At 47.9% G+C, this 24,137-nt stretch overlaps 2 protein-coding genes and 1 long non-coding RNA gene across 3 annotated transcripts; all 3 read right to left on the bottom strand.

Annotated features, from left to right (window-relative positions):
• Positions 1-13,565: 13,565 nt before the first annotated feature.
• LOC136545648 (uncharacterized) lies at positions 13,566-17,772 on the bottom strand. Its single transcript, XR_010781119.1, has 4 exons — positions 14,736-17,772; positions 14,336-14,661; positions 14,158-14,262; positions 13,566-14,085 (listed from the first exon to the last, which is right to left on the bottom strand). It is a non-coding gene; the product is annotated as an uncharacterized lncRNA (long non-coding RNA).
• A 1,900-nt stretch (positions 17,773-19,672) lies between these two features.
• LOC136543683 (uncharacterized) lies at positions 19,673-19,987 on the bottom strand. Its single transcript, XM_066536067.1, has one exon. The coding sequence runs from the start codon at positions 19,985-19,987 to the stop codon at positions 19,673-19,675; it is 315 nt and encodes a 104-aa protein (XP_066392164.1).
• A 1,279-nt stretch (positions 19,988-21,266) lies between these two features.
• On the bottom strand, positions 21,267-23,153 carry LOC136541625 (uncharacterized). The gene is made up of 2 exons (XM_066533608.1): positions 23,020-23,153; positions 21,267-22,927 (listed from the first exon to the last, which is right to left on the bottom strand). The coding sequence occupies exon 2, from the start codon at positions 22,884-22,886 to the stop codon at positions 21,999-22,001; it is 888 nt and encodes a 295-aa protein (XP_066389705.1). The 5' UTR covers positions 22,887-22,927; positions 23,020-23,153; the 3' UTR covers positions 21,267-21,998.
• Between the last annotated feature and the right edge of the window lie 984 nt (positions 23,154-24,137).

Raw genomic sequence — 24,137 nt, 5'->3', positions numbered from 1 at the left:
GTCCTTCAATTGTTCATCTAATATGTGCCAAAGTCCAAATTGTAGATAATTTCTCCCAAATATCGCCTTCGAAAATGACCCTCACATTCATGTGATGTCATCTTTCAAGTGGTGTTTTTTATTCTAAAATCAATGTGCATGTTTCCTACAAGTATTCCATACTTGTGTGCACAAATTTAGGGGGAGGTTACTCTATAAGTTGGATGCTTTGAGACTAACACATTTTCAAGCTTATCATGTGTGTAGTAGTCTCATTGCAAGGAAAATGGAGTCCCCAAAGTTAAGCATCATACTTCAAATATCCACCACCGATTGCAAGTGGTAGAAATAAAACATGTGGTATTTCTAAACTAATATCATCATGTTGATTTCATTTTGATATTTATATGCTTTTTCCATGCATTATATAGATTAGATTCCCTTGTGCAATACTTTGCCAATTATGCATATGCTTTGCCTTCTATCATATGTATACATATATTTAGGGGGAGCTTAGTCTATATAATGTGAGAGTCAAATTTTGTGATCTATTTCACTCTACACACAAAGGATCACAAAGTTTGACCCTCCCTTGTACTACTAATGTCTTCCTTTTTGGTGTTTGATTCGAAAGGGGGAGAATTTAGAGAAGTGTGCTTCTTAGCCAACACTGGATGGTCTGGGTCTCTAGTTTTCGTGGCCATTTACTGATATGCATTCCGCACGTACTAGCATTTTGGCGGATGGCCGTCGTTTGCACCAACACATTTCTCACTTATTATTGGCCGACAACTCTTTGATCTTGATTCGTGCAAATGTGAGTGATGTTGTGCAGCTGCGAGGAATTCTACATCTCTATGAAAGGTGTTCATGGCAAATGATTAAATAAGGGGAAACAAGGATAGAAGTGAAAGAATGGAAAGTGGGTGGGCGACACCCAAGAGAAATAAATCAATTTTTGGCCCTTCAACTCTTTCTTTCTCTATTTTGGACCCTCAACTCCAAAATTGTCTAAATACGACACCTCAACTATCAAATATCAATACAATTTACTATTTGAACTGGAAATTACAAAAAACCAGACACAGGGTCAAAATTAACCGGTATTGCTAATTAAGGTGTAAATTTTGGAAGGTTTTGGAGTCAAGGGTGAAAATTAAATAAATTTAGATGTTGATTGAGGTTTCTCCAAAACCCTTTCACATTATTTCTAGTTGAAACAAGAAAAAAACAAGACAATCTGTTTTATCAGAAAAGGAAAACAAAATAAAATAGTGACGAGGCTTGCTACAGTACTCTAGTTACCTTCGAGATGAGAAGAGTTTAGACAGACCACAACTCTTGATTTTTTAATAGATATATAATAATCATATATAATTAAAATAAACCGCATATAAGGAAATTAAAAAAAAGTTATCTAACGTGAGATGGGGATTTGCTTCTTCCTTAGGGCTCCTTTGGATAGGGGCATCCCCATGGGGATCCCAGCCTGATCCGCGGGTGGAGAGAGGCCCGTGCTTGCTCATGCATGCATATATGATACACCCACTTGATCAGACCACCAGAACCTATCAAGGCTTGGCGCAAAAAAATGCATGGCGTCTCCACTTGCTCGTGCCTGCATGCTTAGAGCATCTCCAATAATATAAGCTAGCACTAACTCTAACCTAGCAAATATGGAGGAGAGAGACAACAACAGTTATATAATGTTGTGAGAGAGAAGGGCATCGTGAAGCATGCAAGACTATTTTTTGAGTTCACGCTAGTCTCTTGTCTTTTGCACGATTCAGTGAATAAAAAATTGATTCAGCTAGCTCAAAGCTTGTCGAGGCATCGGTGCTCAAGGTAGCAGCAGCTCAAATCTTGTCAAGTCATCGGTGCTCAAGGTAGCAGGGCCCCGGCTATGTAGTTCGTAGCCTGGTCCGGTAGTGGCGCGGGATTTATTCCCTGCGCACCTAACAGTGAGGGAGGAGAGACTGAGAGGAAGAGGGAGATTAGGAAGGTAGATGTTATTGCTTAATTCCAAATGAGGACCGGTACAAGGATTGTATAAGCACTTGGCCTGCTAAACAAAAGGAAACAAACACCTTAAATCCTTTAAATCTTGCCTTCCCTGCATGCTGATCCTGAAATGTCACTGTTGGCACCATCTAGGCGTGGTCACTGTGCGCCTATGTCATGCTAGGGGTGTCCGCGACCCTGGTCCTACACTCCTTGCGGGAGTAATGGTGGCCCCACATGACATCTCACTACTACGGATTGATCTTTCACTGTTGCCACTTTCGCTGCCGTAGCGATGTAAGCGATTGTGTTATACTTCCACCGCCGGTTGGACCGATAGCGAGGCCTCCTAAGGAAGGAAACTGGCAGTTGAGACTTCTACCACCGACGGGTTAACAATAGATGCAGCAGTGGTATTTTCTCAGTCATATGAAAAGCCGAGCCGACTGGGATACGTGTTATGGTCGCCGGCCCTCCATGACTGTTTGGTCTATCGGCGGTGAAGTCAGCGTGAGTTTTTCCCAACTACCCACAACACAGTTGCATCACCATTACTTGCACTTCTCCATCTTCAAGGTTGGCCTATTTAACCAGGGTCTGGATGCACCTCTTGGGCTCAATCCACACACTCTTGAATCCACACACTCGTGAGCTACTGTATCTTTCCTCATCGCCAAGAAGTGCTTTGTCTTCATCCTTGCACCTCTCACGGCCTGGCGGTGAGAGGTGCAAGATGGAGATAAAACACCTCACAGGGATGCTAGTGTATGGAGAAGGCCTTGAAGATTAGGTGCTTTAGATTCCATAATCTTGTAGCCTTTCAGGATCGAGATGCAGATTTGCATCCCTCGATCCTAAGAGGTAGCAAGATTATGGAATATAAAGCACCTCACTGAGATGCTGGTGCAAGTTTTGCGAGGTGCTCCTTTTCCATCCTTTGAGGTGCTACCATTGAACAGGAGCTTGACCTTGATGATTGCAGATCTTCTTGTAGATCTTGTTAACAGAAGATCTGCAATCATCTGGTTCTCTCCTGTTCAGGGGCTCCATACTCGATTGGGGGTGCTTCAAGTTTGCGAGGTGCTCGTTCTTCAAGATTGGGTGCTTTATATTCCATCTTGTAGCTCTCACAGTCATGAAGCAGATCACATTGCTTGACTATGAGGGTTGCAAGATGGAAGGTAGAGAACCCGATGTGCTATGTCATTCTTTAGATTCTATAATCTTTATACCTCGAAGGATCTATTGCTTTGTATGTGCAAACCACCATATGATACGGATCGGTTATCGCGTAGACCTCAATAGAAAATACATAAAGAAGTACTACCAAAGTATTTAATTTGAGTCGATGCTTGATAGCCGAGTCTCATCGGCTCAAAATAGTTGACACCTAGAGTATCGTCTTTAGAACAAAAAATAACAATAAGGATCAAAAGTGACATTCAAACAGTAGATTGTTTACTTATAACTTATAAGACCCTTGATATAATCTATAGTCCTAAGAAAACATTGTTTACAATATCTTGTGCATGGATGGTCACTGCGATAGCCTCGACGGCATCAGTGAAGTCTCCAATCAGGTCCTCTTGATCTTCCAGCCGATCAGTGTCCGGAAAACCAGGTTCTAGGTGACGGAGCTCGTGTCCTAAATGCAGTTGCGCTGCAGCAAGAGTGGCACCAGCACCATAGTGGATGCCATGAGTTGCCACTTCTCTAGCACGAATCGAGATATCATGCAAGCGATCTTCAAGAGAAACACCCCTGGCGTTGACTGCTACAACTGCGCCAAGTGCTGCACGTTGGAGGGTCTCGTGGTGATTCTCTAGGTCGATCTCCCGGCGACGAGCCTCGTCGATCTCGTGATGAGAAGCAGCCAATTGTTCCTCAAGAACTAATGAAAATGAAGGGTTACCGGATAAAGTCGCGAATATAAAAGCAAAGACTCTTCAAAGAAATTTTACATGCTGCCCTAACATGAGCTTCATTAGACCTCATCTGAGCAACATTGGTCTCTTCTTCAGATGCAGAGATGGCTATTTTAAAGACATCGAGACATTGCTCGAGCCGACCTACCTCAAGCGTGGCTTCAGAATACAGGTTTCCGGCCTCCCTCCTTTCACGGATAAGATTCTGGATATCCTAACCCAACTCGGAGGATGAAGATGAAGATACCATGGACCTAGCAAGATGTACAATCCATTGTTGTCCAACCTCTGTCGGAGTTGGCCGATGTACTACAGCATGAGAGGTAGCCCTTCATATTCAAAGGATTAATGCAAGGCAGCCATAGAGATTAGAAATCATTCCCTCTCACCCTTGGCGATGAAGAGGGACACGAAGGCACAGAGGCGGATCCATGGCTTCTGGAGTTTCCTCCCTTGGACGCTTGCCATGAGCCATTGTTCAGAAGAAGACTGGAAAGAGAAAACAAAGAAGAAAAGATATGTGTCACATCACAAAAAATGAACACAAGCAGTATTCCTTAGAAGAAGACTGGAAGGAGAAAATGAAGAAAAGATATGTGTCACAGCACAACAAATGAACACAAGCAGTATTCCTTCTACTCTACCTTGCCTCCAAATTTTTATAGCCCCAGGGGATAGTGGGTTCATCGAAAATTTGGGGGCATATGTTCACACCGAAATTTATTCCAAAATTTGGGGGCATGTGTTCACATCGAAATCTGGGAAGATGCATAGGAAGCCCAAAACTTAGGGAAGCGTGCGTGAGTGTTGAATGTCGTCCCAACTTCCAACACCGTCCCCACCACTTATTATGCCGAGAACTGTCGTATACCTTGTCTTCTCTGATGCGTGCTGCCTAGATCACGCATCTTAACTGCATTAAGTCTGGGTGCATCTTCAAGACTGGCGTATTTAAGTGTGTGAGTGTTGAATGTCCCAAGTTCGATTCCAATACCGTCCCCACCACTTATTACATCGGGAATCGTCGTATACCTCGTCTTCCCTGATGCGTGCACGCATCGTAACTACACTGAGTCTGGGTGCATCTTCAGGGCTGGCCTATTTAAGCCGGGTCTAGGTGCACTGAGTCTCTCACCCCTCCCCTCCCTCCAAATCCCTTAGCATTAGACTGAGTGAGAGAGCGGCAACTCCTTTCGTCCACCATGGTTCATGGAGTACTTCGGCGGCTCCGTCGTTGTTGGGAGAAGGCTTTCAAGATAGGGTTCTGGAGCGGCCTGCTGGTGGCCATTCGTCTTGGGTATTAGAAAAAGATCCATGAAGAGATGGGGAAGAACAATACCATCTTCGGTGGCCCAGGTCGCCGATGACACGGTGGCTAGGCTCGTTGATGGTCGGCGTGCGGGAGACTTCTAGGTCAGAATATCTCTAGGAAATCCTAGAGGGCGGAGGAGGGTGCCTTGCTATTACTGGGAAACCTTTTGAGCCCACAGATCTTGACATGGGATCTCTTGACACAGTGGCATGCGTTCCTCCCCAACGTTGACGAAGACGCGCGGGTAAGGCTCCTCGCAGGGCTCCTCATCCTCTTGGATGTTAGAGGGAGTTCCGCGAGGTGGTTCTTCCCCAGGCTTCTTCCAAGCGTCGCCCCTACTCGTGGTGAAGATTTGAAGGTGAGGTGAAGGTTAGTTACGCATTCGTCCGACTTTTACGCTTCATGAGATGTCCATCATTCATTGCGGGGATAAACCTACGGTCAACACTAAAATTTGGCTTATGCCGATGCTTATGCTGATTTGTTCTGAGAGAAAAACATTGTTCGTTCGCTGAAAAGTACTTCTAAAGTAGTGCTGAAGAACAGGGCCAAGGTTTTTGTCATCATAACTGTAATTGCTTGTTATTGTATGCCTAGTGAATGAAAAGTGTATCAGAGTTAATCAAAAAACAATGTCTTTTGTTGATTTTGAACACTGTTGCCTCACTATGATACTGGTGGGGTGTTGTTTTGTATGTGCAAACCGCCGTATGATACGGCTATGCAATCGCATCCATTGTTATTGTAGAGATCAGTACCTTTATTATGCATCATCAACTGACAAACTTTGTCATGTTTGCATCCATTGTTATTGTAAAAAGTACGATGTGTGTTCAGTAACCTACTAAGACCCAACTGAATTAGTATCAACATACAATTATGTCACTATCGGATATAAGCGTCGTTGAAAAATTGTATCACCGCCGCTATTCGCCGTTAGGTGCTAACATCTTCTTGCTATAACCTGCAAAAATAATATTCTTAATATTTTGTTCCTTTCCAACGTTCAATTTCCATGTGACACGCCCGTCGTTAGGTGCTATGTACCATCTTCTTCAAGACCCAATCACCACCGCCCATAGCCTTCACCGCCGATATCGTCAAAATTTGCAAGCCAGCGCGAGACTCCCGCAGGTTTTTAGAATTTTTGGCGCGTTTGTAGTTAGCTTACAAAGACCGCTACCCACCCAGCCGCCACCATGTCTGTCTCCTCAAGTGCTGCTATACCTCACCTCCTCATCGGCGTGCAAGCCACCACTCACCGCCGACAAGCTAGTGCTCCACGCCAGTATGCCTCACCGGTACGCCCGCACAGATCCACCAGTGACCAGGCTGGTACTCATCACCACCATGGCCGCTCGAGCTCACTGCCGCAAGATCCAAAGGCAAGGGTAATGCATTCTCGCACTTCCCTCATCCATGTTTCTTGCCTTTTTATTCCCGTCTTATCTCATCTGAGTATGAATCAAGATTCCATCTGATCATTAAGGAGCTCACGAGCACATCCCCATAGGTGCTCCTACTCTGATCCAGGCGACAGCGCTGCTGCTTCCATCGTCGGCCCCGCTCCACCACATCCTAGTCAAGATGGAGGAGGAGGCCACCAACAAGAGGAACGAAGTAGACATCCTCATAGACAATGTCATGGTCCTTATCCTCTACCGCCTCACCGCCCGCACCTTGTGCAGCTTCAAGTGTGTGTGTCGCTCCTAGTACCACCTCATCTCCGAATCCGAGTATCATAAGGAGCTACCCCAGTTTGTCGCCGGATTCATGTATGGCAACTGGAAAGGCAAACGCCGATTCGCCAGCTTCACCGGTGAATACCCCTCCTTTTCCTTCTTACCCTTCCCCATTCAGGATTTAGGCATCTCAGATTTCTATAGAGGCCTCTTTCTCTGCTGGTGCATTGGGCTTCGCTATGTTGTATGCAATCCGGTGACTAGCAAATCAGTGGTACTGACGCATAGCAACCTTTGTTATGGTTCAGCTCAGTTGGGGTTCGATCCCACAATCTTCTCGCACTTCCATGTTGTAGAACTGGGGGTAAGGTTGCTTGGGGTGTTAGTTGTCAGCATCTACTCATCCAAAACTGGAGCATGGATGTGTAAAGAATCTGAATGGGGAGAGGATATTCTAGTATGCAAATTTTTAGGAACTGTGTTTCTTAATGGTTTTATGCACATGCTGGAGGTGTCCCACATAGTTGCTGTTGATATGGAAGGAAAGACATGGAGGAAAATTCTTAGGTCACCAGGACCTGCAATGTACATCCATGGAGATCAGGGTCTGTTGTCTCTATGTATTGCTTATATTTTCAATACGTCTGACCTTTCAATATGGATCATTGAAGACTATGGTACTAGTAAATTGACATTGAAGCATACAGTGAACACGTTGCAGCTATTTGGACTAAACAATATTGGACTCGGTTCCGAGGCTGCCAATGCGGACTACAGAGTAATGATTATAGTTCACCTAGAATGGAATTTGATTTTCCTTGTTGGGGAGGATAGACCACTGATGGCATATGACATGAGCTATAGAAAAGTTCATGCCCTCCCTGCCGGGGTCGTCCGCTATCCTAAAAGTACCTAAAGTATTTATTTGAACGGGCCTCACTATCTACCTTATGTTTCCTTGTTCGTGGAGTCATTAGCATAGCAGTAAAGGTGCGTCTGCTGTATTTTGTTGTTAGGACATGTCTTTGTTCAGGTAGGGAGTTGTTTTGAGTCTATATATAGTCCAGTTTTGGCTTGGTAACTAAACCAATGGTATGTTGAATATTATTAATTCTGCTATTTTGCATTGTGCAGGTTTTGGAGTCTTAGTGCTTTTGAATCATTTTCCTGCAATAGCTATGGGAGGAAAAAGAGGGGTTCCATGCTGCATTGGCTGCCAAGCTGATCAAGGAGTGCCAATCTAAAGGAGCAGAGCACATCTACCTCATTTTAGTTATGAAAGTCTGTAGGGAGCATAACCTTTATTATGCTATCTATGTACCGCTTGTGTTAATTCATCAGTTGACACAATTGTTATGTTAGTGTCAATCATTGTTATTATAAATGATGTAGACTAGGCCCGATCTTCCGAAAGGTATGATAGCGTCGATTGGTGGAGACTCGACGTTCACGATCTAGACTTCGAACCAAGATTGATTTGGACCCCCGCAACCATTACACCACTGCTCCGTTGGTTATCAACCACGCGAACGTGATTGACCTCGCCGAGAAGGCTTCCCTACAAGCGAATCGAGAACACAAGCAAGAACAGGATGAACACAATCTAAAATTGCAAATAAATATGAGGCTTATGAAATCAAGAAGGAGTTCAAGTCTTTATTCGAAAGGACTAATCGCCACAGGCGAACAAGATCAAGAACTAGGGCCCTTGTTCACAGCAAGCAGCCTTGGCGACACAGTTGCAGCAAAACGATGTCTGTTTCACGAGGAAATCAAGAACTAAACAAAACCCAAACCCTAAGGAGAGCAACAGCTGGTATTTATAGAGTCTTGGGCATCACCCCCTGGACACGCTCTCTAATGGGCCCAAACACGATACACGGTCCAACGGACCAAAAGACGGTGTCACAGCACCCTGACAGATTTTGGACGCTGACTTGTTTTGATGATTCCCGTTGATTCCGAATGGATTTTGACGTGAGACCAATTGGGTTGGCTTCCTTATCCAATTAGCTTTCCATCCATATGTGGATAATCAAAAACGGAGTCTGGATGCATCCTGGGTGACCAGTTTAAGGCAGACTGGTCCTAGAGGCCGAGGTAGACTCGAACTTGAGTTGCTTTGGGCCTCCACCTCGGGGACTCGAACCGAATTAGCCTCGGACCTCCTTCTTGACTTGGACACCCTTGCTGGCCTCCTACCCCTCCATACCATGTGCCAAACATGGTCATATGCATGGGTGTCATGTCCTCATCATCCTCCCCTTCTTGACAAAAAGTCGTCCTCGGCGTTGATTGTGCTTGAAACTGATCCTGCACAACATAAAGGAGAACGGGGTTGCGAAAACAAAGGGAACTGAAATAATTGTGAGAAGGAACATGACCATGTTTCCAAGTTTGTAGCATGTCATCTCGCATAAAAATTTCAGCAAGCATGTAGACTCCATGATCCGAATGCACACGATGTATGTCAACACTATCCTGCAAAAGATTAGAACTAACCAAAGACAAGGCAGGAATAGATGATCTAGCAGACATAGGTAGCAACCAACAATGCTCCCCTTCTTAGAAGTGAACTTGTTTCTTTGAGGAACATGAGAAAATGTTTGTATTATTATGGCTGCCCTCTAAACGATCATAATCTTGTACAACAAAAGGAGAATTCATATTACTACGAATGTATACTCGATGTATCATATATTGTCCCTTGTTGTTATATTTGCCAATAACATGATATGTATGTTTAGAAAACCAAGGCAAATCAACATATTTAAATAGGCTCTCCTCCAAACAATCTAGGTTACACAAAACATCAAATTCAATGTAACCCAAAGTATGTAAAGAAGACAATAGTTTGAACTCATCAGTTTTAGTAGCAATATGAATAACATGTTTATTTTCAGCACAAGTGACTGGTTCTAAAACATGTAAAACTGAGGCATCATCAACTAATTCATCTTTATCATAAGGAACTTCAAGCAAATTATCATGGGACGGAGATAAATCAAGAGAGGGTTCCACTAACAATTGCTCTATGATAGCATGGTTTGTGGAAGAATTTAGTACATTAAAACTATTCTCACCTTCCGTGAGTGTAGCACCATAGACATTACATGTGTTCTCAGCAGGAGTAATAGGTGCATTGTGAAGTGATGGTTCTGAATTTGCATATGAGGTTGTAAGTTCCTCATTTTCTTTCATGTCATCCTCTCGCTTATGTACATTATCCTGTAGAAGGTTAGTCATAGCAAGAGGAATAACAACAGACTCATCCTCTAAATGATGCACCTCAGCATATGAAGTCAAATCAGGAGGTGGATTAACAAAGGTTTCTCGCATAAGAAGTTTCATATCATTCCAAGTTTGAGGTTTATCAGAAGGATCTAAAGACTCCCACCAAGATAAAGCAGAATGTCGTAAAACACTAGCTGCATTTGTTTCCTTCCTCCTTGGACACATAAAGCGAGTAGCAAATACGTTATCTATGGCAATTTCCCACTCCATGTACTCATATAAGTCGATGGATATGAACAACCTGTCATTGTTAGAAGACAGCAAAAGTCAACACAAAAGTATTATCCCTGCCAACTACTTAGGTTGTGGACAAGGAAAAATCAAGGCACTCAACTCTCAAGCGTCTTACCACGGTCTTACAAGTGTTCTTACCAAAGCAACAGGCGGTGCAATCGGTCGGTGACTGTGATACCGTTGTAGCTTGAGTGTAACAGTTGCAAGGCGAACCTATACTTGATTAGAAGAAAGTGGAGCTTGGACAGGCACAATATAGTAGCAAGGAATAGCAAAATTCACAACTGAATAGCGAAGCAGAATAAGTATCACAAGTACTTGTCTTAGTTGTTGGCCTACTCACGTTCCAAGTACCAGATGTATTAAGTGATGTGAACAGCAAGAATATGATTAGGAACAAGGTAGAAATCAGCACACGCAAACACAGCTCAAATGGCACTCTATGTGCTCCTCTAGATATTGTTCCCCTTTTGCCCCTCTCTTTTTTCTATTTTTTGGGTTGTCATTGTTTTTTGAGAAATTTTGACTTTTTCTTTTTATTTTTTTATATTTTTTCTTCACTTAGGAGCACAAAAGAATTAACCATAGAAAATATGAGCTTAAACAAGTGAAAGACGTGGCCTGTGGAATTTTCAGAAGACGTGCTCGAAATCGACAAAAACCTTGTGACCATGGAAAGAGGATCTTGTGACCAGTTTTTGACCAAAATAAAAATCTCTGACCCCGGCAAAGCGAGGATGGACGGATTCAATTTTTTTTCTGGTCGATTTTGATATATGGAACGTCGAAATCCGAGTTCGTATGCGAAAACTAGACCAGTTTTACGAACGCACTCCGAATTAGAGGACAAAACAGGAACAATGCGCGCAAAATTGGTCACGGCAGCAAGGATTTGATGGAAACAGTGAAGACAATTGTAGGAAATTAGATGGCGTGGACTAGGGTTTGATGGATACAAAGGAAACTCAACAAGACTTGGAGATGTTCACGGATTATGATGAAAAACAAAGGGGAAAACACAAACTGGACTAAAAATGATCTAAAACCAGCAACAAGAACTTGACCTAGGGCACAAACTCAACAACGCGAAATAGAAACGAACTTGCACGGCACAATGAGGCTATAGGATAGGGAATATGTGATGATGTATATTTTTTTTGGCTTTTTGTGGACTATAGGTAATGCAAAAACAGTAACAATCTAAAGGGCGAAACAAAGTTATACCTAACGGGCAACAAGGTCTCTGATACCACTTGATGTAGACTAGGCCCGATCTTCCGAAAGGTATGATAGCGTCGATTGGTGGAGACTCGACGTTCATGATCTAGGCTTTGAACCAAGATTGATTCGGACCCCCGCAACCGTTACACCACTGCTTCGTTGGTTATCAACCATGCGAACACGATTGACCTCACCGAGAAGGCTTCCTTGCAAGCGAATCGAGAACACAAGCAAGAACGGGATGAAAACAATCTGAAATTGCAAATAAATATGAGGCTTATGAAATCAATAAGCAGTTTAAGTCTTTATTCGAAAGGACTAATCGCCACAAGCGAACAAGATCAAGAACTAGGGACCTGGTTCACAGCAAGCAGCCTTAGAGACACAGTTGTAGCAAAACGATGTCTGTTTCATGAGGAAATCAAGAACTAAACAAAACTGAAACCCTAAGGAGACCGACGGCTGGTATTTATAGAGTCTTCGGCGTCACCCCCTGGACGCGCCCCTAATGGGCCCAAACACGATACACGGTCCAACGGACCAAAAGACGGTGTCGTAGCACCCTGATAGATTCTGGACGCTGAATTGTTTCGACGATTCCCGTTGATTCCGAAGGGATTTTGACGTGAGACCAACTGGGTTGGCTTCCTTATCCAATTGTCTTTCCATCCATATGTGGATCATCGAAAACGGAGTCCGGATGCATCCTGGGTGACCAGTTTAAGGCAGACTGGTCCTGGAGGCCGAAGCAGACTCGAACTTGAGTTGCTTTGGGCCTCCACCTCAGGGACTCGAACCGAATTAGCCTCGGACCTCCTTCTTGACTTGGACACCCTTCCTGGCCTCCTACCCCTCCATACCATGTGCCAAACATGGTCATATGCATGGGTGTCATGTCCTCATCAAAAAAGAAGAAAGGCATCCGGGCAGATGGCTCAAAGAGCTACCAGCTGTGGTCTGGGGACTGTGCACTCAAGCTAGTCACAGCACCGGTGTGTCTCCATATTTCTTGGCCTACGGCTCTGAGGTCATACTTCCAACGGACATTGCCTTCCGAGCACCTAGGGTGGAACATTATAATGAAGAGCAAGCCATAGTTGTTTGGACAGAGGAACTCGACAGGGACGAGGAAGAATGCCTGATCACCTGCGTCCACACAGCCAAATATCTAGAAGGCTTGCGGAGATACTACAACCGCAACATCAAAGGTCGTTCTTTGCTGTCGGCGACCTCGTTCTCCACAACAAATAGGAAACCAAAGGGATGCATAAGCTCTCCTCCCCCTAGGAAGGGCCCTATGTGGTCAAAGAGGTTACCCGACTAGGGTCTTACCGGCTATACGACTTGGACGGAATCGATATCCCCAATTCATGGCACATTGAGCACCTTATACATTTCTATCTTTGAAACGCTCCAGATATGTACTCTCCACTCCATAATGAATGAAGTTTTGGTCGCCATAATTTGTCTCCATTATTTCATCATTACAGTTTAATCTCCATTTGCGGTTGCTAGCTCTAAGCTACTACTTAACAAACTCCAATACGTGATCTCCATAAATGTTCCGCCATGTTTCTCCATATCTCCAAGATATTTCGCCAACCGCCGAGCAGCACACATTCCGTTCTGTGCTTTATGGAGAAGACCAAGTCTCCGATCTCTCCCTACACGTGCTACAGGCTCCGCGCTCTGCGTTATGGGTGGTCAGCTGTGGTTCCTTAGTCAAGCCTGTTCCTCCTACACGTGCACAGGCTCCACGCTCGATGTTATGGACTATGGGCTAGCCAAGGCCAAGAGTTCAGTAATGAACTAACTGCTCGGACGCTATTTATACTACGTATAATTGCATTAGGGTTAACACAACAACGATTTTTTCACCGAAATACTAGCAAATTGCATAAACATGCACATGTTACTTTACAACATTTATACATATACATAAATGTTTGTCTGCGCCCTCGCGCATTTTAACTATCCTCTCTAGTTATTACAGAATATTCTCTGATTAGATCATTGGGCTTCGCCATTGCCGTCCATCTCGCCGAACAGGTCGACGTCACCGGCCAATTTCGTCGCCGCGTCTTCCACCTCATCTTCCAGCTGCTGATGCTCCATCGCGCCCGTCCCTCTGGCAAATCCGGCCCCTATTGCTTGAAGGTCAACAGCTGGGTAGTGGGATCGAACCACCGCAAGGGCATGGGTAACAGCGGTGATGGTGGTGTCACGGTTGAAGCTTTTGAAGTTCTCCCACGCCGCCTTGTACCTGTCGATGATGGTGTCCGGACGTGGCGGCCCACCGTCGGGCTGAGGAGCCACTTCCAAGTCGACGCAGTCGAGCACCGGCTTGACTCCGGCAACTATGCCGTAAACTTGCTCCTCTGGGTTCTGGCCTCCTGCTCCAGCACATCGAACTGTGCCTTGGTTCTCCGACGATAGTCTGCAGGCATCAAAAGGGTCCATCAAACAAAAGAAATCAATTCAGCAGCAACTCCGACCACGAAGTACTCACCTTTCAGCTCCTCAGCCAGCTTCTCTGCTCGCCCAGTCGCTTTCTTCTCCTCCTCCTAGAGTTGCCCGATGGTTTGGCGTAGCTGGCCGAGCTCCGCATCTTGCTCTACAAGCACAACAGTCGTCAGCAACAATATGACTATTCAACAATGCAAAGCAAAATCACCGATACGCCATACCTTTTCTCTGCTCGGAGACGTCTATGAGCTGCTCGGACTTCCGCTCTAGCTGCTCAGAAACACTCGCCAGCTGCTCGAAGATAGTGGCTAGCTACTCGGACCTGCCCTGTAACTGCTCAGACACAGTCGCCAACTGCTCGGATAGAGCCCCCTTCTGGTATTCCAGATCCCGCGCTTGAGGCTCAATAAGATCCCGCTCACGCTGGGCCCTCTAGATGTTTTTTCTCCATAAGCTTCATCGCCTCCTTCAGCTTTGCATTTTCTTCGGTGAGGGGCTCCATCCTCTTGATCAGCTGGCGTCGTTGTTCGACAGTCTGAGCTATCCCCTGCAAAAGCATCAAGACTATGAAGAACTCCAATCTCCAACATTAAAGATGAACATTGATGATGCAATACCAACCTTGATCTGCTTCATTGCTGTCGACATGGTGGACTCCAGCCTCCTGAGCTCCCTGGTGGTGTCCTCCTCCTCAATGACCACCACTTTGTCGCCACGCTTGTGGAGGATTCAGATAGCTTGGGGTCATGATTCCTCACATTCGATCTCTTCCACCTCGTCCACCTCCTTCGTAGCTGGTGGCACCACCAGGGGGCTCGGTGGCCAGACAGCGTGTCTGACCACGCCCTCCGACGCCTTAGGGAGCACCGTCGGCTCCTCTGGCACCGCAAGCTTCTCCGCTACAGACTCCGGTGCGGCGCTGGCAACTCCAGCATCCACCTCCAAAGCCCCAGCAGCTTCTGTCGTTGCCTCAGGCATCGCCGCCGACCCGTCCGCCATCGGCGCCAATCGTTCGCCGCTGCCAAGTCCACCAACAGTGACAGTTGACTCCTCCGCAGGCCGCCGAGCACCTAGGAACTCTAGGACGGGATCTGTCAGCATCGCCTCCGCACTGGGTCTAGCCCTCGGTTGCTCGCCGGTCTGGACGGACGGATTCAACTCCTCTATATGCTTCGCTCTGCATCAGATCAGCTCATCACTCGCCACCGCGATGAGGATCCAACAACAAAATAACTCCAAGGCAAGGATACTTACGTGTCGTCCTGGCGGTACATTTTTCTGAACCGGCGCTGCCTACCCGAGCCCCCAGGTGCAGCCCTAGGGTCAACTCCCGCGCCCTGGGGTGGAGGTCTCGCAATCTCCGCCGTCGGCCTCTCCTCTGCCTGATGCTCTGGGATTCCCCTCGCCTGTTGCTCGGGGACTCCTTTCACCTGCTGCTCAGGGAGTCCCTCCCCTCCCTTCGATCGCTCCTCCGCGCGCTTGTTGCGCGGAGGCACTTCAGTGCTCAGTGGAGGAGCTACTGGAGCCCCGTCGTCATCCGACCACTCAGACATCGCCGCACTCTGTGTCCGAGTGGTTCGGTCACCGCCAAGTGAGATGCCGCCCGGCTTGCGGGGAGCAGCCGCCGTCTTCCTCTTCTTCCGGGCTAGCTCATCTGCCGCTTCCCTCTTCCCTCGGACTTTCCCCAAAACCGGGGGAGGACTCTCCGTCCGACCAGCGTCCGCACCTCAGTACTCCGACGAGGTGCTAACGGCACCTTCCTCAGGCTGAGCTGGTGGACGAGCGTCTACCGCCTACGACCAATCGCCCCTCGGCATGCCCAAGAAGTACACCGCTCGTTCCTGTGAATGGATCTTTCCATAAGTGAATTAGTTCACTGCTCGACAATGGTATAGGATAAAAAATGATCAGGAACACACATATGAGATGTTTACCTGAGGAGGCGGGTTCATGCAGTTAAAGGGTCTCGTCTGCCCTGACACGCTGAATGAGGCAAACTGAGCGAATTGCTCTATGGCCCACTCTAGCACATCATCCCTCGACAGCATCCCCGTCCTCTCCTGGGTGCCGTCGGTGTCCCCCTTGAAGTCATAGCCCACGTGGGCCCTCTCCTTGCAGGTCTGGACGCGGCGCACTATGAAGCTCGCCGCCACCAGTCTGTCGTTCATCTTTACGCCCTTTATCAGGTTGAGGAGCTCCCTCACCTGATCCATATTGGCACTGCTTGGCCTCTCCAACCAGCTTTTCTGGCTCTCTGGGATGTGGTCGGCGTCGTAGCGGATGGCAGGATGGCTCTGCTTTATGTAGAACCACCTGGCGTTCCACCCATCAGCGGCACAGTGAGGTACTCGCTCGCCATTCCATCGTGCAGTTGAAAGTACACGCCGCCGACCACCTTGGAACCACTGCCGCCCTTCTTCTTCAGCCAGAAGAGGTGACGGAAGAGGTTGAGGTGGGGAAGAATCCCGAGATACACCTCACAGAAAAGAATGAAAATCAAAATGTGCAAGATAGTGTTTGGGTGGAGGTTGCACAGACTGACTCTCCAGAACTCCAATAGATCCCTCAAGAAAGGATGAATAGGAAATCCTAATCCACGCTAGAAGTAATCCTCAAGTACTATAGCTTCGTCAGTATGAGGTATTAGGTAGGGCTCACCGTTGGCCGCCCGCCATCCGGCGGTGACGCGGTCAGGAAGAACGCCCGCCTCCACCATCCTATTGAGCTCCGCCTCCCCCGTGCACGACGGCACCCACTCTTCGTCACGGCTGACTCCAATGCTCGTCTTCTTCGGGTTACCAGCTCCCTTCTTCGGCGCCATCTCTCAGATCTGGTTTGGGATTGGAGGCGGAAACGCGTGTGAATATGAATCTAGAAGCGCGAGGGCTGAGGAGGAAGATGAAATGGCAAAGTGGTAAAGGTGGGAGCATGGGGTGCGGCGGCGCAGTTATAAAGCACTCCCCCCACCTTTTGCATTCGAGGGTTTTTGGGAAATCGCTCTGTGATTTGCGCCTCTCCGCATTCTCCGAATCAGCGTGGTGGGCTGTTACCTGGGCTTTCGGACAACTGCAGCCCATATCGCCCATTTGTCGCCGCAAGTTGTTACTGCTCACTGAATATTCGTTGACTTCTCCACCATCTGTTATGGCTCAGTAATTACTACTGTACAGCCGTTACTTCGGTTTTTTCTCCGCGATTTGTTTTCTCCAAGATTTCCACTTGTAGCTCGGGGACTGCATTATCAACATGACTTGGCTCCTCAACACACTAGGGACTTTCTTCTGTTGACTGCTGTTTCTAATCCTGACACCACATGACCATGTCACCTACTGTTAGGCTCGGGGACTAAGTGGGCACACTTCACCTTGCGATGAATGTGCTTTTATCATTTCAGGGTTACACCCGGGGACTGACTGCCTGCTCAGCTGGTCTTGTGCTTTTCTTTACTTTGGACCCTAGCACCACGTGACTACGTCACTTACTGTCAGGCTTGGGGACTAAGTGGTCATACTTCACCTCGTGGTGAGTGTGTTTGCTTTAATCTGGAAGACTCTACGCCTTCCAAAGCTGAAGAAGACTATCTCCCTTTCTCATGGTTGGACTCTAAGTGGGCACACTTGGTCCACTATGAGGAAATTTTCGATTTCGAACTTGAGCTCCTTACATCCTTATGGCAAGCCTAACTTGGGATACGCTGCTCGGCGATGGTTCACGCTGCTCGGCGTCGGTTCACGCTGCTCGGCGGTGGTTCACACTGCTCGGCGATGGTTCACAACTGCTCGGCAACTCATCACGATGGTCAGACCATGAGTTTGACTGTTCGGCTTGATTCGCACCTGCTCGGACAAGCTCAAGACGGTGTTGCACAATGGATACAAGGCGCTCGGAGACTAGTTGTGGGGTGTACACCAACAGATACCCATGGTAGACCACATGGGTTGTGCCCCTAGGGGCGGCCCAGCCCACAAGATGAAGCCTTGCGGGACACGACGCTGCTCGGAGTCTCCCGCAAGACACCGAGAAGATATGTTCGAGATACTACGAGATCTATTAGGATACGTATGATTCTATGATTCATGTAATCTGTTATTACTTTTTGGTTATCTCCTAGACTTAACCGACTTGTAACCCTGCCCCTGGACTATATAAGGTGGGCAGGGACCCCCTCCAAAAACACGCAATATCATACGATAGCCAATACAATCCAACAGACCATATGAGTAGGGTATTACGTCACACTGACGGCCTGAACCTGTCTAACTCGTGTGTCTCTATTGCCTTCTTGTTCTCGATTACACGCATCTCTGCCAATCAATCTATCTTCGTCGGATACCCCTCGGAGTACTGCCGATCACATTCTGTCGACAGTGGGTGGAGATGTAAACTCGAGCGGAGGCGTCCCCTGTCTTGTCAAAGCAGGGGACTGAGGTGGAGGCGAGTGCGCCGCTGTTGGTGGAGACTGCTCGCCTGCGCCCATCATGGCTGAACTTGGCGGCTCCTCCTCGACTGCCTCTGCTGCCAGACTTGGCCCGTCCATAGCCTGTTCTTCAACGCCAGCATCTCCTCCCCTTGGATCACCAGGTGTTCGACGGCAAACGTGCCATTGACGCCACCAACTTCCCCCTTGCCCGAATCTTCCCAATCCTAGGCCACCGTCTCATTGAACACCGTGTCCCTGGAGATCACCACTTTGCCTCCCTTGGGATCATAGAGTCGATAGGCCTTGCTGCCCTCCTCGTAGCCTAGGATCACCATGGGTGTGCTCCTATCCTCCAGCTTGGTGAGGTGAGGCTTGGTGTTCTTCACATGGTCGACGCAACCAAATGTTCTGAGGAACCCCATGTTCGGCATGCGCCCATGCCATGCCTCGAATGGTGTCTTGCCCTTCAGGGCCTTGGTGGGCGCACGATTGAGGATGAACACCGCTGTGGTCACCGCCTCGCCCAGAACTCCGCTGGCATCTTCTTGGCCTTCATCATCGACCTTGCCATGCCGACCACCGTCTTGTTCCACCGCTCCACCACGCCATTCTACTGCGGTGTGTACGACGCGGTGTGGTGACGTACCACCCCTTGATCCGTGCAGTACGCAGCGAACTACACGGAGGTGAATTCATCACTGTGATCCGTCCTCAGCACGCATAGCTTCTTCCCGTTCTTAGCCTCTACACGTACCTTGAACCTCTTGATCGCCTCTGCCGCCTCACCCTTGCTCGTCAGGAGCTCCAACCACATGTAGCGGCTGCAATCATCCATGAGCAGGATGAAGTACTTGCGCCCGCCGTGCATTGCCGGCGTGATTGGCCCACAGAGGTCACCATGGACCAGCTCATGGGCCTCTATCGCACGGTACATCGCCGTCTTAGGGAATGACAACCTCCTCTGCTTCCCGGCTAGGTAGCTATCACACAACTCGCCTACGTGTTCGATGTGAGGTAGCCCCCGAACCATCTTCTCCAGCTTGCCGAGGGCGTCGAAGCTCAGATGGCTAAACCGGGCATGCCATAGATACGGCTCCTCCATGCGTCGCGCTGCCATGTAGATGGGATGCTCTACCTTCTAGTCGAGCAGGTACAGTCGGTTCTTGGTCCTCTTCACCTTGGCGAGAAGCCGCTGCTCCTGGTCCCTGATCCTGAGGACGACGTCCTTGATCAAAACCTCACTCCCGCTCTCATCCAGTTGCCCAATGCTGATGATGCTTGAACGTAGCTGCGGGATGTAATACACATCTGTCAATGCGCGGTGCTCGCTGTTCTGGCACCTGAAGATGATGGTGCCGCGCCCTCGGATCACCACCCTTGAGCTATCACCAAACTTCACCGTGCCGGTCACGTTCCCATCGAGCTCGGAGAAGGCCGCCTTGGAGCTCGTCATGTGGTTGTTGGCCCCAAAGTCTAGGTACTACCTCTGCTCCTTGCCGCCCACACGTCCGAGATGGACTTGGACGCGCGGCTCATCGAGGTCGACAGCCTTCAGAGTCTTCCCATGCTTCACCATTGCCACCTCCTCTGCTTTCTCCTCTACTTCAATGTCGTGCAGTGTGCAGAACGATGCCATCAAGAGAGTGGCCTCATCATCATCATCAGCCTGCGCCAGATGAGCCTCGACCTTCTTCTCCTGCTTGTGATTTGGGCACTTCTTTGCCCAGTGGCCTGTCTTCCCGCTGCGCCAGCAGGCGTTGGGGTCGACCTTCTTCTTCTTCTCCAAAGAAGCCTTGCTGCGGCGCGTGCCGTCACCACCGCAGTTGGAGGAGGCTTCCCCGGACTTCTTCTCCCTCATCCGGGCAGCCCACTCCTCCTCTGTCAATAGTAGCTTGCCGCTGTCCATCGTTGCCGTGGCCTGCTCCATGCGCTATGGAGTGAGCGATCTGAATGTACTTCACCGGCACGGAGTGGAGGTACTTGGAGACCACTTCCTCTTCGTTGATGGTGACGCCGTGGCTCCACAGCTTGCTGATGAGTGACTGCAGGCGGAGGGAGAAGTCCATCGATTCTCCATCGCGAAACTTGAGGTTGGCGTACTCCTGCTTCAGCAGTTGTGCCGTCGCCTTCTTTGTGCGGTCAGAACCGAAGTGCATCGCCGCAATGGCCTTCCACGCCTCCTTAGCAGTCTTCTTTGTCCCCAACGGCTCCCTGTACTCCGCCGGCACAGCAGCGAGGATAGTCTCCATCGCTGACATATCGACTTCTTTGTTGTCGGTGCCCTTGTCAATGGCATTCCAAAGCAGTCGAGCTCTGAGCTTGACCTTCATGGTCACCGCCCACTCGCCATAGTTGGTATAAGTCAGCGTCGGCCAACTGGTGTTGCTGACCTCTCGCACCGTGCGCACGACGACCTCCAGCAATGCTGTACGGTTCTTATACCACTTGTTGGTCCCTCGCTGCCCTGCACAGGTAAGCAATAAGCTTACCAGCACACTCGCTCACTATAACTAGATGTAGAAGAAGAGATTGAGTTCAAGAACACACACAGCACAAGCCCAGCCCTAGCTGAAGCTCTGCTTCTGAATGTGGCAAACTGAACTACTCCTTTGCATTGCCTTAGGTGAGAAATATATACAACTCATGTACCAACTATAAGGTACACATGAGTATAGCTGAGTACAGCCTCAACTACTCCTAGTCCTAGCAGTACAATGCTTAGATCAACGCACTACCAAGACATGGTTGATGTAATAGCTACCAACTAATGTACTAGAGGTGGCATATTGCCATACTGCTACAGCACTAGAGAATGGATAGCCATGCTGACCAGTTCCAATTCCTAATCTACAGCAAAGAGAGATTTGGGGAGCAGCAGATTACGTGTTACAAATGCTAGGGTACGTGGTCGAACCTAACCATATATCTACTCCATTGGCGAACATGAATTCCTGCTCCTTCATCACTCACGCTCGAACAGCTCTCTGGATCCTTAATCTGTTGTTAGATTTGGACACACTCGCTTTTCTGGGGCCTGATTTCCGCACGACGAAGTAGGCAGCGCCATGTCCTGGACACCAAGCCATTCTATAAGCCATCTGATCAGGGTGGCATATGTAATGGTCTATTGCTTTCGATCGCACTGTCTCATCCATTTGCTGCAGGCTATCACTAATAACGGGCAGTGCCTTCCCTTCAATGATCTCAAATGCAGTCGTCCCTGGCATGCCATCTTGGAAGAAATGAGGCGCGAAACCCACTCCCAGCTTCAGAGCTGGCCAATCACCCACGACATTTTTGACAGCTCCGTCTCCTTTTTTGTTATGCAAGTTGGTGCACTCAGAGGCCAAAACATAGCATTCGACATGTACCAGGATAAGCTGCTCTGGGAATGTGGATGATAGTTCTGATGGGGTGTTTGATTCAGCACAACCTTTTGGTTTGCAACATAATGCATCCCGTCGCTAAAACTGGGTGTCCTTGTTGCACAAATCTTGCATGCTGAAACATGGAGCAAAAGTGCCTGAATCAGAAATATCTTGCAGAGGAAGTCGAGTGAGTTCTCCCATTACAGCTTCAGCAGTATGCTTCATCGAAGATGTGAATGACTGCAAGCATCTTATAGCAGTCCCAACAATGTCCGTGCTCTCTGACAGTCGCAGCATTAGTGCGAGAACAAAACTTCTCGTCGGCATCTTGCAATCTTCATAGAGAAATTCAAGTGCTGCCTCGACACCACGCCCTTCCACACGCATGGGCCATATGTGAACACGACAGAGTATGCTTTCTTGCACCTTGTTGTACTGCAGATTTTTGCCCTGAAGAAGTTTTCTGACAAGAGGGTTGGAGAACATGCACCGCTGAGGTGAGCATCCAGACTCCACATCTTTGAGAAAACGGTTGGCGCATTCTGCCAACCACTCAAATCTTCGAACATCGGAGCAGCAAGTGCTGTCTTTGCAAAACCCAGCAAAATAGGAGGATATGGATGATTGAGTCACCTGTGCAATCCGTTTAGTGAAGGAGTTTGTTGCCGGTTGCTTCATCTCTGAAATGTCTGTTGCTTGCTGCTTGCTGCTTGCTGCTTGCTGCTTGCTGCACCTGTGTAGCAGATATTCGCAGTCCTCGAAGGCACGTTCCAGCAGCTTCCTGCGCCGTAGCAGGGACACATCTGTGATGGGCATCCTTGCAGATCTCTCGAGTGCGAGCTCCAGTTCGGTGTGCGCCATCTCAAGTCTCTCAGCATAATGTCCTCTGGATGCCTCCACCTTGTCGTCAAGCTTGCTGAATAGGTAGGAGGTGACTCTGCTCACGGTCTCCTGAACAAAGGCTGAAGCCACCATCCTCGCCATGAGGATCGCTTATGCAGACTCCTCTCAGGGGTTCACCTGTTCTGTACAGGAAGTAGACAGAGTAGCACTATAAGGAGAAGCAATTTGTTATTGGTGCAACTGAAACATGTGGGTATCAGAGAAAATCTCATACCTTGCTGGCATCTTACTGGAGTATTGCTACCTGTTGCGAGCTTCCTACTACTGGTCAAGAGATGGTGATCAAGGGGGAATTCATTTGTTCACACCTTGCTTTTGCTGTCCATACAGCTGGCATATGGACAGTGATAGAGTGAGGAAAGAGGAGTACTAGTCAACTCATCGGTAGGGGTTTGGCAGTCAAGGGCGGGGACAGAAGAGTCACTGCAATGGAAAATCTCTGACAGCTGACTGCAATGGAATTTCTCACCTGGCGTGTTCGGCTGGCTGGCTGGCTGGTGCTGGCCAGCCCACTCACGCGGGTACTGACATGAACAGTGTCTTTCAGCCAGAACAGTATTTTCCTCTCCCAACAACCTATCCGAAACAGTATTTTGGCTTATTCAACCAGCCAGCCGAACACTCCTGTTTCATCAGTTGACTTCTAGGATTCTCTGCATGCATTTGTGCAGCCTGTCATCGCATTCTTGTGCAGCACCCTTCAGCATTTTACAGCATCGCAACAAGGACGCATCAGTGACCTGCCACTTATTAGACATCTCAAGAGCACGCGAGCAGCCTCCAGCCTGATGTGTGCCATCTCCTGCCACATAATTATGTGTGCATAAGAAATCACATCGAAGGTGGTGTTGTAACTGTCAACGACCAGCGAGCAAAGTGACATACTACAACTTGATGATTTTTCATTAGACAGTGGTGTATAGGGTGTTCAGAAGTCAGAAAAGTCTCCATCTTCTACACATGTAAGATGCATACCTTGAAAGCGCTGCACTGTTGTTGGTACATGCTAGTGGATGAGACATATATATCAGCCTTTATAAATAATTTCTTGCAGACGAGGAATTAATTATTGGGGACCAAAAAAATGGGGAACAATATGTATCTGTATATGGTAGACTACAAATGCAATGATACTTCAGAGGCTGACATCAAACCAAATGGAGGATTCCTCCTACATGACCACATTTATAGTAGAAGATCCGTTCTCTCCTAAACTAACTCAAACATGGGGGCTCCTTCTGTGATCCCTTATTCCCTTGATCTAACGAGCCAAATTAATGGATCCTCAGTCAGAAATACTCAGATTCAGTTTACTCCCCAGAAAATGCCATT

This window comes from Miscanthus floridulus, chromosome 3 (assembly GCF_019320115.1).
Source record: "Miscanthus floridulus cultivar M001 chromosome 3, ASM1932011v1, whole genome shotgun sequence".
Taxonomy (NCBI): Eukaryota; Viridiplantae; Streptophyta; class Magnoliopsida; order Poales; family Poaceae; genus Miscanthus; species Miscanthus floridulus.
This window is presented reverse-complemented; position numbering and strand designations above follow the sequence as displayed.

Excerpts from the sequence above, each read along its gene's own strand:
- LOC136543683 (XM_066536067.1), bottom strand. The coding sequence starts at position 19,987 with ATGACGAGCTCCAAGGCGGCCTTCTCCGAGCTCGATGGGAACGTGACC.
- LOC136541625 (XM_066533608.1), bottom strand. The coding sequence starts at position 22,886 with ATGGCGAGGATGGTGGCTTCAGCCTTTGTTCAGGAGACCGTGAGCAGA.